Source organism: Haplochromis burtoni, unplaced genomic scaffold (genome assembly GCF_018398535.1).
Source record: "Haplochromis burtoni strain Fernald_Lab_line unplaced genomic scaffold, NCSU_Asbu1 Contig_77, whole genome shotgun sequence".
Classification (NCBI taxonomy): domain Eukaryota; kingdom Metazoa; phylum Chordata; class Actinopteri; order Cichliformes; family Cichlidae; genus Haplochromis; species Haplochromis burtoni.
The window spans coordinates 1,737,923-1,750,569 of NW_024582438.1; the positions used below are offsets into that span (position 1 = coordinate 1,737,923).

Genomic DNA, 12,647 nt, shown 5'->3' on the forward strand with positions numbered 1-12,647 from the left:
CACTGCTGTTGATATATTTGTGTGGGCTGAGATTTTACTTTCAAAGAAAACACAGTAATGATCAGATAAGCCCACATCAGACACAGTAATGTTTGAAATGCTCAGGCTCTTGGAGATCAGTAGGTCGAGAGTGTGTCCTCTATTATGTGTGGCCTCTGTTACATGCTGAGAATGGGTGGATGACTGAATGTGTAAAGCGCTTTGGGGTCCTTAGGGACTAGTAAAGCGCTATACAAATACAGACCATTTACTAAAATGGATGAGCCTCATGCATCATTTTGTCACTCTGAAAATAGCTCTTTTCCATGAAGCATATTTCTTTTTTGGTAACCTATTACCTGGTCCATATCAGTATAGAGATCCAGATTATTTTTCCCCAATGAGATCTGACATGTTTTCGAAGTGTTCCTTTAATTTTTTGAGCAGTGTATTTGAGCCATTCCTATCGTATAAATAATACAAATATAAATAAAATTGGAACGTTTGTTTTATGTAAGCACAACCAAAGCAAAGATGTCAAGTTCAGAGTATGAGGAGAAAGAAAGCCCATTTTGAGAAAATAACCTTTAAAAAAACTTAATGCATCTTTATTAGAAAACACTAAATATCATCATACAGCTGCTCTATCATACAACTAACGGTGCCTGACTACAGTTACACTGTTTTTGCCTGTAGTGGCTCTCTTCATTTTCAGTTTTCAGAAGTTTTAAGAAGATTTACTAAACTATCCAGTACAGTTTGATTTCTTTTTGTTTATAGGACATAATGTAATCCATTATGATTATGATTATGATTTTTTTAATGATACAGAGATTAACCCAACATATATTAGGCTATAAGTAGGTGTTTTTTGTGTGTCTCAGGTTGTGTCCAGACAATATCAATAATTGGTCCTGTCTTTGGGTACCTGCTGGGGTCCCTGTGTGCCAAAATCTATGTCGACATTGGATATGTGGACATGGGTGAGTAACATGTCATCTAACCATCAACTACATCTTTAAGAATTTGAAAAGGTAATCAGTAAAAGTAAAAAGTGATCGTTTTTGCTTCAACTCAAGTGCTTAAGGAGCATGTGACTTTAGTAAATACATAATTGTGGTTAATTACAATCATAAAAGAATGAACAGCGCCAATAATGTGCTTCTGTCTTTACAGAAACTATCACTATTACTCCTGGCGATGCCCGCTGGGTGGGCGCATGGTGGCTGGGCTATCTCATTGCTGGTGCCATCACCCTCATGTCTGCCGTTCCTTTCTGGTTCCTGCCCAAATCACTGCCGATGCCTGTGGAAAAGCATGACACCAACTGCACACCAGAGCAAACCAGATTTATTAAAGATTCCCCAGGCTTGAAGCACATGTTCAGACCCGAGGAGCCAGCTAATTTACATCTGATGGCCAGTGGTAGGATAGTGATCACAGTGTGCTTTATGAAAGAATGTTGATTTTCCATTTTAACCGTATTATTAAACTGACTGTGTGCAATTAATGGAATCTTAACGGCTCTAAGATCTGTTTTACTGCTATAGTATATATAATACTGTCATTTCTGTCGACAGTAAACACAAATAGAAGTTTATTCCTTCTTGTCAATGTGAGAAAATCAAAATAGTTTTAATGATACATCAAAATAAAAGGCTGAGGTTACTTCAAGAAGTGAAAATCACTCATTTAAACATCCTTTCACAGAATTCGTCCCCACATTGAAGAGTCTCCTTGGAAATCCTGTGTACACCATCTACTTATGTGTGACCATTGTTCAGTTCAACTCTCTCATTGGTATGGTCACCTACAAGCCCAAATACATTGAGCAACACTACGGCCAGTCAGCTTCAAAAGCCAATTTTCTCATGGGTGAGCAAGATATTATACTAATTTATAATGTTTACCTCGTTTGGATTATTTTGTTCTTTTATCTTTGTAAGTGAGATCTTTGTAGAGCTAAAAGCTTGCTTAGAACCACTGCTGTTTGGCTGAAAAGTACCTATTTAAGGATGCAAAGTGATGTGAGCTGGATGGTCATCATAAGAGTTTCATGAGCTGGCTTTTGATCAATTTTTTATACCCCGACTCCCACTTCCCTCTTAAGTAAATGCTGCAAATTCAAGATGACAACCTGGTTTACCTCAGTCCTTGGGCATTTGACAGACAAATGACAGGCATTGATTTAAAAGCACTTGAGGCAATCAGACCAATTAACATGCGAATGGAGACAACGTTGCTCTTTTTGTCCCCTGTAACCGAGTGGGTTAAGAGTACATCGGCTGATGAGAAATACGTCCCAGATCCTCTGAACCACCATAACTTATTTTCATCTTTCGCAACATGACTTAAGTAAAATATAAATGAGAGTGCTTTGATATACATGAGTGTTCTGACTTTGATCCCTTCTGGCGAGTGATGTTGCTGCCTGATATCGCCTGTTTAAGTTCTTTCTCGATTCTCCATCCATTTAAGGATACGCTGTATTCTGCGGTTTTTCATAGGCATGATCAACATACCTGCAGTGGCCCTTGGGATGTTCTCCGGAGGGGTTGTGATGAAAAAGTACAAGCTGTCTATCATGGGAGCAGCTAAATTTGCCTTTGGGACCTCTCTGCTGGGCTACTTTCTGTCACTCCTATTCTTTGCCATGGGCTGTGAGAACGCTAAGGTCGCAGGCATCACAGTTTCATATAGTGGGTATGTAATACCTTTGTATATTTTCCTTAGTGGACTTGATAGTCATCAAACCAGGAAGTAGATTCAGAGAAAAAGGGATTGGGATTTTATTTATTTAATCTGCCACTGTTTTTAATTCCATGGCTCGTTTTTCTTGTCTGATCGATGTTTTAAAAGGGCTGACAATCACATGCCTTTTTTTTGTGCCACATGCAGACTGGGGGGCTTATCTTATCAGGAGCAGTCTCTCATCTCTGACTGTAATTCGGATTGCTCGTGCACAAGCAGAGAGTGGGATCCAGTGTGTGGAGAGAACGGGATCACCTACGTGTCCCCGTGTTTGGCTGGATGCAACTCCTCCACTGGCTCTGGCAAGAACACGGTCAGACACACACCACTGCCCTCATGAAACTTGCATGCTTTTCAGTAAACGCAGCATGATATTCAGGCTTGATTCTCAATTTTCATTCATATCGTACCGCAGAGAAGCATGTGACATTTCCGTGATTATTTACAGACAGAACAAGTGTTTCCTGCTGTGCCACAGCTCATTTATCACTGAGACACACCTTGTTTTCTTTTCTGTCAGGTGTTCAACAATTGCAAGTGTCTCGCGGTGGCTAATACCCAACCAGGCAACTTGACAGCCAGCCTGGGTCAGTGTCCACACAGGGACAGCTGTGAGAAAGTCTTTCCGTACTTCCTGGCTATGTCTGTCCTCAGTTCCTTCATCATCTCTCTTGGGGGTACACCCGGCTTCATGCTGCTTGTCAGGTCTGTCATATTCTGCTTTTGTGCCTTAAAGCCACTTTTTGCTGTAATGTTGTTTGTATTGTTCTGAAACGTCTCCCTCTAAGAAATACAAACGTCATTCTTTCATTGTCATTCTTTAAGTGTTGCCAGGTTAAAAGTTGAGTCCTGTCTAATACCACAGTGTTGTTTCTAAAGGTGCATTAAACCTGAGCTGAAGTCTCTTGCTCTTGGAATCCACACCTTGGCCACTCGTACCCTTGGTGAGAACCACCTTTGCTGTTCTTGGCGTACATCACTGTCTACTTCATTTACATTTCAGGCTCACAGACATTTCCCTCAAGCTGACTTTCAGCATAATATATATAGTGAGCACAGTTATTGGAATACTGTTTGTTTATAAGGATACACATTTGGAGATCACCAATAAAAATAACTTTTTATGTTAAATTAACCCAAAGTATTTAGCTTAGTACCGCTAATTATCAGTTTAGCTGTATAATTATTAATATTCAAAGTTATTGTAAGGAAGTCTGACTTGTTTAGATTGTAACGTGTGTTCAGGCGAACCGTGATTTGACTTGAAAGTCTGACATAAGTTACTTTATATGTTGTAACTCAGCTGGAATACCTGCCCCGATATACTTTGGAGCCATAATTGATACGACCTGCCTCAAATGGGGATACAAGATGTGTGGAGGAAGAGGAGCTTGCAGAATATATGACACTTCAGCTTACAGGTACTTGTAAGATGCCTTTATTTTAACTTTGCATGCGATTTCTGTGGGATTGGCTATCCTTCAAACTCTTGATTTAGTGACCCTGTAATCAAGTTATGTGCAAGTTATTACGCACAGCCATGAGTTATGGTTGATTTATTTAAAATGCTGAACCCATAGCAGATCTTAAATGTACTGCTGGAGGAACAGTGCATTCAAAATAAAAAGTGAAGAACAATTGTTAACAACTGTCAGACCAGTGATTTTAAACACTTTCTGGCATTGGTTTCTTTTTCTTTGTCTCAGCTTCAGACACCAAAACAAGCGCATGTTCATTTTTTTTTAAATCACTAATGATAAAAAGGGATTCAAGTTCAATTCTACCTAAGTAAGGATTAGCATCAGAATTCTATCAGACATTTTCATTACAAAATAATATTGATTCATTCTCTACCCCACCCCCCCCCACCCCCGACTGCACCAAACTACTGTTGGGGCTCTGCCCATAATCTGAAAACCACTGAACTGCACGCTGTCAGCAGTGAACTGATGATGTTAGGCACACTAGGGAAACCATTGGTTAGAGACTGCTGCACAAAAGAATTATAGCAACCATGTTTAATGACCTCCTTGCACTTGAAATGGTTGCTTCAAAGATGGAAACAAGGTCCAAGACCACTTCAGTCAGTTTTCATCTTCAGACCGACTTTGGTGAGTCAAGACCACGAAAAAAGGGCAACAGGATGGATTCAGTCAAGTATCAGTCTGTCACTGAATGGAGTCAAGTTGGCAATGACAAACAATTTGCTTGTTTACTGTGAAAAATCATTGAAAATGACAAACCTGGTTCTGTCTGCGTCTACATGTTTTCGTATTACTCTTACACTTTACTCTTAATGTTTTTTTCAGGGTGGAGTGATTGTACGGGATAGATTTTTAATACATTTAAAAAAGAAAACTTGGGTGCACTCGTTTAAATTTAGTTAAATCTTTCACTTAAATCTTTTAATAAGTGGCTCTACAAAACCTTTTAACTTGACGAGGCCAAGTCCTGTTAACTTCTTGTTAATGATCAAGATTGGCTACAACTGGTAGTTTCTTTTTGAACTCCTAACCACAAGTGTGCATTGAGAGTCTGCCCAGAACCTCACAGAATTAAAACAGAAATTCAGAATTTCCTCCACAAATAGTGATGTAGTTGCTGAGGAACAGCAATTTAATCACAAAGTGGCACGGGCGCTCAGCAACCCTGCTTTTATATTTCTGTCTCTCTTCCACAGCATGCCTTTTAGCCTGTCTTCCTTCTCTCTCCCCAACCGATCGCGGCAGATGGCCGCCCCTCTCTGCCGGAGGTTTCTTCCTGTTAAAAGGGAGTTTTTCATTCCCACTGTTACCAAAGTGCTTGCTCATAGGGGGTCATTGATGGTTGGGTCGTTCTCTGTATGTATTATTGTAGGGTCTACCTTACAATACAAAGCGCCTCGAGGCGCCTGTTGGTGCTGTATAAATAAAATTGAATTGAATTGAATAAAGGAACTAGAGTATAATCACTTGGCAGGCAGTTGAGTCAAGCCCCCTACTGGAAAGAAATGCATCGCAGGCAAGTATTCTTCACTTGTGATCACAACATGTTGGAAGTGTGTCTGCGTTCATGAATTAGGCAGCAGCTCTTTGGAAACCTTCACTCGTCTTTCTGAGACTGATTGCAGTCGGTCCAAATTGAACTGCAATTCTTTGACAGGTTGCTTCCCACCAGGTGACCGGTGCAATCGCTTTGTGACAGAAGGTGGTCATCCTAGACGTTGAGGGTGTTGCCCACCCTCTGGGCAACCAGCTGCAGTAGTTACTGCAACTACATGCAAAATGCAAAGATAGTTCAGTAACATCCCTGGGCTATTACAGATTTGACCTTGTCACAGTCAGGTTTACTGCTGTGTTTTAACGGTAGTGCCTGAGAGATTGCAGTTTTGGGCCAAAGTATTTTGACTGTAATAAATAAAAAGAGCAGTAATTTTACCTTTTCTTAATTTCAAGTCCTGTCTTTAGTAGAGAGCTAAGATTGTGGAATTACAACATCTTCCAAAAGGACTAGAAGAAAATGCTATTTATACAACTTTGAATGGGAAAAAGTCCAGTAGTGACTAACCTTTAGGGATTTGTAGCTTCACTTAGAGCTGGCCTAAACCGTGACGGAGCAGTTCGTACTCTTAACTGTATTGCTTTTTTTTTTTGTACAGGAGAGTCTACCTGGGTCTGACTTTGGGCTTGAGAACAGTCTCCTTCTTCCTTTGTATTTTGGGATTTGCTCTAATCAAAAGGCATATTAGGAAAGAAGAAAAACATGTGCTGACCAATGGGAGTGCAGAGTTGGAAACACTGAGGAAAGAGGAGAACAGCTCTATACATTGTGAGCAGTTTGTACTGGCCTTGGACTGCAATCCCGACAGAGAAACTCGCTTGTGAGCCTCGGCGCATCTTCTTTTCTTCTGACTCTGCCCGACGAGCACCTCACCTCACATGTACTGAGGAAGACACACTGTGGACATTTTTCATAGCACACAGAGTATATATATTTGTAAAGGATTTGCGTAGATGTACGGTATCTGAAATTAGTCATTTTATAAACAGTCTGATATTTCTGGAATGTGTATGTGTTTGTGTTTTTCATGAATGGAAGACTTTCATAGAAAAAAAAAGATTGTAATTGTGTTGTATTTTCTGTTCTTCATTTTTATGATTAAACGTGATAAAATCAGATTTTGCATTTTAACATTTAAGATGCCTGAATATGATGGTTTAACACACCTGTTTGTGCTGTGCTCATGGCTTTGCTTTTAGTTCATGCATGCACAGGTCTGTCTAGTGTCTCTCACACCTGGATCGCGTTTCTACTTGTGAATGAAACAATTGGTCAAGGGGTAGATCAAAGCTTGAGCAACAGGAGTAGCTCCTTGAAAGGGTAACTCCTTTCCATACAGGGTAAAACCCATCACTTCCTGTACAGATATAAGGGGATGTATTCAGTGACCTAACTGTGCCTTACAGTATGAAATTAAATAGCACAAATTCCACAGCTGTTTTATTTTTGACGTATAGTGCATTTTGGCTTTCAAAGCACCTTTTCTAGGTGATTATACAATCATCTACTACAAATATCCAACACTGGGCCTCTTGATCACACTGATCATAGCAACAAGTTCAGGAAATATTATTAATTATTGTGAAAGTTTATTTTTCATACTCATATTTATACCATCAAACTGTCACCAGAGTATGGTACAGTATGTCAAGATTAGGTTTGCCCTCCTAAAGTCAGTTCAGTTAGAGCCACTAGCTTAAAAGAAGATTATTATTTCCATCTTCCATATTTTATACTTGAAGATATGGGTCTTACAACCCAAGCCTTCCCCAGAGGCAGACGAGGCAGGCAGAGAACGAGTAGAGCTCCTCATACAGAATAAAGTGGAGGTGCTATTCAAATCGGCTTCCAATTTGGCAGTAAATAGCATAGATTATATGAGATTTGTTGATAATCAGCCATCAGCTGATGGCTCACAGACATCTGATGAAATGGCATTTGTGAGCAGCTTATGTATGTATATGTTTTTACAGGAATCTGTGCAGGTTTCTGGAAAACTAAGTACACCATTAATGCTTTCATAGGAATTACTATAAGAGGGTAAGTAGCAGTCAGGAGCTGCTAATCAAATGCACATGATTAACTGATCAGCAAGCTTGACTATCTCTATAAGCAGTTCTGTCAGTTTGCTGGTCTGGAGCATTCAGGTGTATGCTAAAATAATGCAACAGGCTGTGAATCCCCCACAAATTAACCTCAAAGTGACACCTTGTAATGTTCACAGAAATAGGAAAAATCTAAGAGCAACATCTCAAATTACACAGCTCTCCATTCACATGTGAAATGTTCAAGTTCATGACAGCACATCCCATTACAGTGTATAGTTTATAGTGTGCATCCCATTGATGTACAATATAAAAGTCATTACAGTAACACTAACACTTTGTGTTTATAACACAGCTTAGCAGTCAGTAAAAAAAGAAACAATGCATATTCATAATGAAGAGTTACTGTAAGTTAATAGCAAGATTTGTTTATTGCACTCAGTTCAAACTTTAAACAGCAATGAAGATTCAAAGACAATAAAAACAGGTCGGGTAGCAAACTAGATACAGCACACAATCGAGAGGTATAAGAAAAAAAATGTCCATGGAAGGAAGCAAGAGCTGATACTGTGTTCTAGTGTTCACCGATCCTTTTTGTCTTCAGCGCTCTGAAGATTCTGTCAATTAAAAACAGGATCAATGTGGGATTAGCAGTGTGAATATACAGGAGATATTCTGTGATGTGTGTTTGTCATGTATTACCTGGAGCTGATGGTGTTCTCTGAGCAGTCTGTCATACTCCTGAGCCAGACCTTTGGCTTGTCTCCTCATTGCCTCAATATCAGCATCAGACTTACGAACAGCTACACACACATACACGCACTTAATGATTACAAATTTGGACTACATATCATAAATGCTTTTCAAAATGTATCTATTGTACAACCATATGACCAAGAGACCTCTTTGTCTACATGCTCTGCAAACGTAGGTGCAGCTTTCCATTAACGTATTTAAATTAGGTCGCTCACCCTCCTCGGCAGTCTTCAGCTGACCCGCCAGCTTTTCCACCTCCAGCTTCAGCTGCTGCTTTGCTGCTGACATGGATTTTTCCTTTTCCAGGAAAGACTAAGCACAAAGGATTCTCCTTAGTTACTGAGCTTAAGCTGATTATTTAAACAGCAGATGACAGAGCACATGTTAAGTAGAAAGCATAGGAAAATGAAATCACAGCATGGTGTGTGCCTACAGTATGCTAATGCGTGGGCATGACCCAGAAACAAACAAACAAAAAAAAAAGCAAAGTAATTTTTATTATGTTACTTGACAAAAAAAAGAAAAATAATTTTAAAAAAAAATTAACTCTGTTTCTCACTTGCTTGAGGGTCAGTTTGTCCTCCTGCTGCTGCTTAGCTGCTCTCACAGCATTGTCTATTTGTGACTGAAGACCTGCGCTGTCCTCCATGGTGACAGCAACCTGGTTTAGCAAAGTGGCAACCCGACGCATCATACTGTGTTGAAGTCACAAGACAGAAAAAACACAACAAAATAAGACAGTACTTCAACACGTGTGAAGGGTGTGCAGATGGAGCAAAGTAAGTGACAAAATTCCACTAACAGCCAGAGAAAGAGAGAGAAGCCAGATATGTAGAGGTTCCTCTGGGCTCTGAAAAGCTTCATGTGGACGTGGTCGTACACATTTGGGTTCACTTTAGCATCTTGCATGGGCTCAGGACCGGAATACTTCTGCACCTCGCGTAAAGCGTCTGGAAGGGTGGACAGAAACATGACCAAGTGGGATTTGAATACACTTGCTATTATTTTTTAATATCTGTCACACAAAGGAGATTATGTCTGACTCAAAAAAGCTCGCTTACCCAGGAAAAGAACAATAAGGACCATTATTATTGTAAAAAAGCATTTATTCCAGTAAGGAGATAACCAGCTCCATATTCGCCACCTGAAAATCAAACGCCACCTGCAATGTAAAGGTATAGACGGTCTGCTGGGGAAGGATTTGAATGCACTCTACTGGCTATTTGTGTGAACTGCCCGTTTGGGATGATATATCTTTTTAATTATTTCAGAAATTGTGCTCCTTAAAGCAAGTATCTAAATAAGCTTTTGATGACTTATGATATGCTTTTAAAATTGCCTTACCGCTGTGCTGATATTAAAGGCACACACAAAATAAGGTTGACTGTGATCTCTGCATACAGGAAGAAAGCCACCACCGTCCACTGGAGAGTCATTGCCACTGTGATTCTCTGCAGAGATAAGCACATTGATCTATGGGTAGTGTTTTATACTTGTGGAAATCTGTTTTGCCTCCATTGACGAGAGCATTTGTCTGATAGATACCAGCTTTTAGATTAAATTACTCTATTAAACAAGCGGAAGTGGGTGTGAAAGTGGCCAAGTATTCCTCTATTTTGATCTAAATTTCGTCTAGGAAACCAGGCACCACGCACGAGTTTCTGAGCATGCATATAAATGTGTCTACAGGCCTACAAAGCAGGCCAACAGTAGCAGCTATTCGGCTGTTTTCTCTATATGGAACATTTATATCAACATTTATACCAAGTCATTCATCACCGGCTGTTCTGAATGCTGAGCTGGAGCCTACAGCGAAATATAAATCTATGCAAAGCAAAAATATAAAGTTGTTGGCTTACCGGACAAAGTTGTATGGTGCAAAGTAGGCTACTGGAAAGTCCAGACGAGCACACATGCGCGCACACATTCACGACAGCTGCTGGGGAGCCTCAGAGCACCCACAGCCCTAAATAAAACTCTGCCGGATGGCCTCATTAGGGAGTCCCCTTTGGATTGCATCAAAACCCTTAAAGTGATCAAAAGATTAGTTTTTAGTGACAGAATGATTTCAAGAAGTAGTTTTTGTTTGCCTTCATAATGTCACTGTGTAAAAAACTACCCAGTGATCATTATATGATTATAGCAAATCATTAAAGCAAATATAACTGATGATTTTCCCAGATATTATAATGAAAATAAACGGAATTTATATTTGCACTTCGGGTATAAATATGTTGGCTTTTCTAAATGATTTTTCTTTTCATTGAAGACTAGAAGGCCGTCCAGAAGGGGGCGATGTTGATTAAAGTTAGCTGTTGCAGAGGCGCCTGGAGGAGGACGACTTGGATATCTTTTGCAATTACTGCATTAAACTCACTCCAACACAATTCCTCATGTGATAATCAAATATAAGCACATTGAAAAGTGTGGATAAACGGTTCTATTTACAAACCAACATAATGTAAGTGTCAGTAAAATAAGGAAATACGAGCTCATTACAAAAGCAAATTGATTTCTTAGTTGATAGAATTGCTCTTATTGTGTAACCTTTAAAAAGGCTTCAGATGAGGGGTTTTTTGGACATTTCTTCCTCTCAAATGTACTCAGCTTGCAAAGTGTATTCACATGGGCTTCCTCTGTGAAAGAGACTGGGCTGCTATCCTTTTTGACTGCATTTCTCAGGAGGGCTGAGGAGCAAAATCTTTACAGCTGCACCCTGTGATAGCTTTTGGAGAGCGGGTAAATGAGTATGGCAGAACTGAATGTGCTTTGATTGCGCTCCTCTCCACATCATGTTAGAGGCTACACCCACTGTTTGTACTCATAATACATCTACAGGGAGGCATCCATAAACATGAAATTATGTACACACACCAAACATTTTATTAGAAACACCTGTACACCTACCTATTCATATAGTTATCCCATCAGTCAATAATGCGGCAGCAGTGCAGAGCATAAAGTTGTTCAACTACAGATCAGGAGCAAACCATCCATGTGGACAAAAAGAAACAAAAACACGATGGAAATAAAAACAAGCAATTACAGACATGATTCTGCAGGTTGGGCAGGTTTAAATATTTCAGGAACTCACAATAGAAATAGAAAATACTTAAAAAGAAAAGTGGGAGTGAATGGCAGTTCAGTGGATGGAAATGCTTCGTTCAAGAGCGAGGTCAGCCGAGAACAACCAGACCGGTTTTAGCTGACAGAAAGGTGGTATTGGTTCAGATAACCACTCGGGAAAAGAGCATTTCAGTGTGCACAATCCACCTCGAGGTACAAATAAGTAGGGTGATTTGTAACACGATTGTACAGATTACAAATACATAAGCTGAGAGTAAAAGGGGAAAAAAACTCATTTGTAAATTGACAGTTTGGACTCAAGTGGTTTATTCACTCAAATGGTCCCACTTCAGCATTTACTTACAGATGAATGTCAATGCTTCACATTTCTCTTGCTAGAAATATGATTAAGCAGTCTTTATTAACAGGCTACGTACCACAGCCTTTTAAGGTGGCAGTAGCTAAACCATTACTTAAAAAGCCCTTAACTGATCCATCTGTCTTAGTTAATAGACAGTTAGTTATTATATTCTTTTAGTAGTCTTCACAGAGTTAACTTATTATTTGCCAAGAACTGGTTTATTTGAAGAGCTTCAGTCAGGATTTAGTGCAACAATGTACAGAAACAGCATTAGTGATGGGTACTGATAAATCTTCTTACAGTATCTGACAGTGGACTCATCTCTGAGCCTGTTAGACCTCAGTGCAACATTCAACACCAATGACCACAAATTTTTTACTACAGATATTAGAGAACATAGTTGGTATTGTAGGAATGTTTAGCTGATTTAGAGTTTAGAAATGTGTTAACATAGAATGTGGAATTATTGTAGAGACACTGACACTGCCCTCAATGTAATAAAGGCCTGACTGTGTCATGAACTTAGGAGTAGATTGTAGGAGACCCCTCCCCCAGTTGAACTGTGAAAGGTCTCAACATTTGTAACTGGAAAACTGTGGTCTGGAAGGGAGATGGGTTTTTATGACCTCTAGGGAGTCGCCTACACCCAC

At 39.7% G+C, this 12,647-nt stretch overlaps 2 protein-coding genes across 2 annotated transcripts in view; one reads left to right on the plus strand and one right to left on the minus strand.

The window, feature by feature from the left end:
• The window catches only part of LOC102310764 (solute carrier organic anion transporter family member 1C1), a 19,270-nt gene extending 12,392 nt beyond the window's left edge, over positions 1–6,878 (plus strand). Inside the window, exons 6-14 of the mRNA XM_005929095.3 lie at positions 864–962; positions 1,156–1,404; positions 1,690–1,854; positions 2,487–2,682; positions 2,878–3,043; positions 3,251–3,435; positions 3,610–3,674; positions 4,034–4,151; positions 6,368–6,878. Of these exons, the coding sequence (XP_005929157.1) occupies positions 864–962; positions 1,156–1,404; positions 1,690–1,854; positions 2,487–2,682; positions 2,878–3,043; positions 3,251–3,435; positions 3,610–3,674; positions 4,034–4,151; positions 6,368–6,593 (1,469 nt within the window). The 3' untranslated portion in view covers positions 6,594–6,878. The remainder of the gene's footprint in view (positions 1–863; positions 963–1,155; positions 1,405–1,689; positions 1,855–2,486; positions 2,683–2,877; positions 3,044–3,250; positions 3,436–3,609; positions 3,675–4,033; positions 4,152–6,367) is intronic.
• Positions 6,879–8,046: 1,168 nt separating this feature from the next.
• LOC102310456 (B-cell receptor-associated protein 29) lies at positions 8,047–10,532 on the minus strand. Its single transcript, XM_005929094.3, has 8 exons — positions 10,430–10,532; positions 9,915–10,021; positions 9,632–9,732; positions 9,373–9,520; positions 9,130–9,265; positions 8,786–8,882; positions 8,517–8,617; positions 8,047–8,431 (listed from the first exon to the last, which is right to left on the minus strand). Exons 2-8 carry the CDS (start codon positions 10,004–10,006, stop codon positions 8,396–8,398), a joined length of 711 nt encoding a protein of 236 aa, XP_005929156.1. The 5' UTR covers positions 10,007–10,021; positions 10,430–10,532; the 3' UTR covers positions 8,047–8,395.
• Between the last annotated feature and the right edge of the window lie 2,115 nt (positions 10,533–12,647).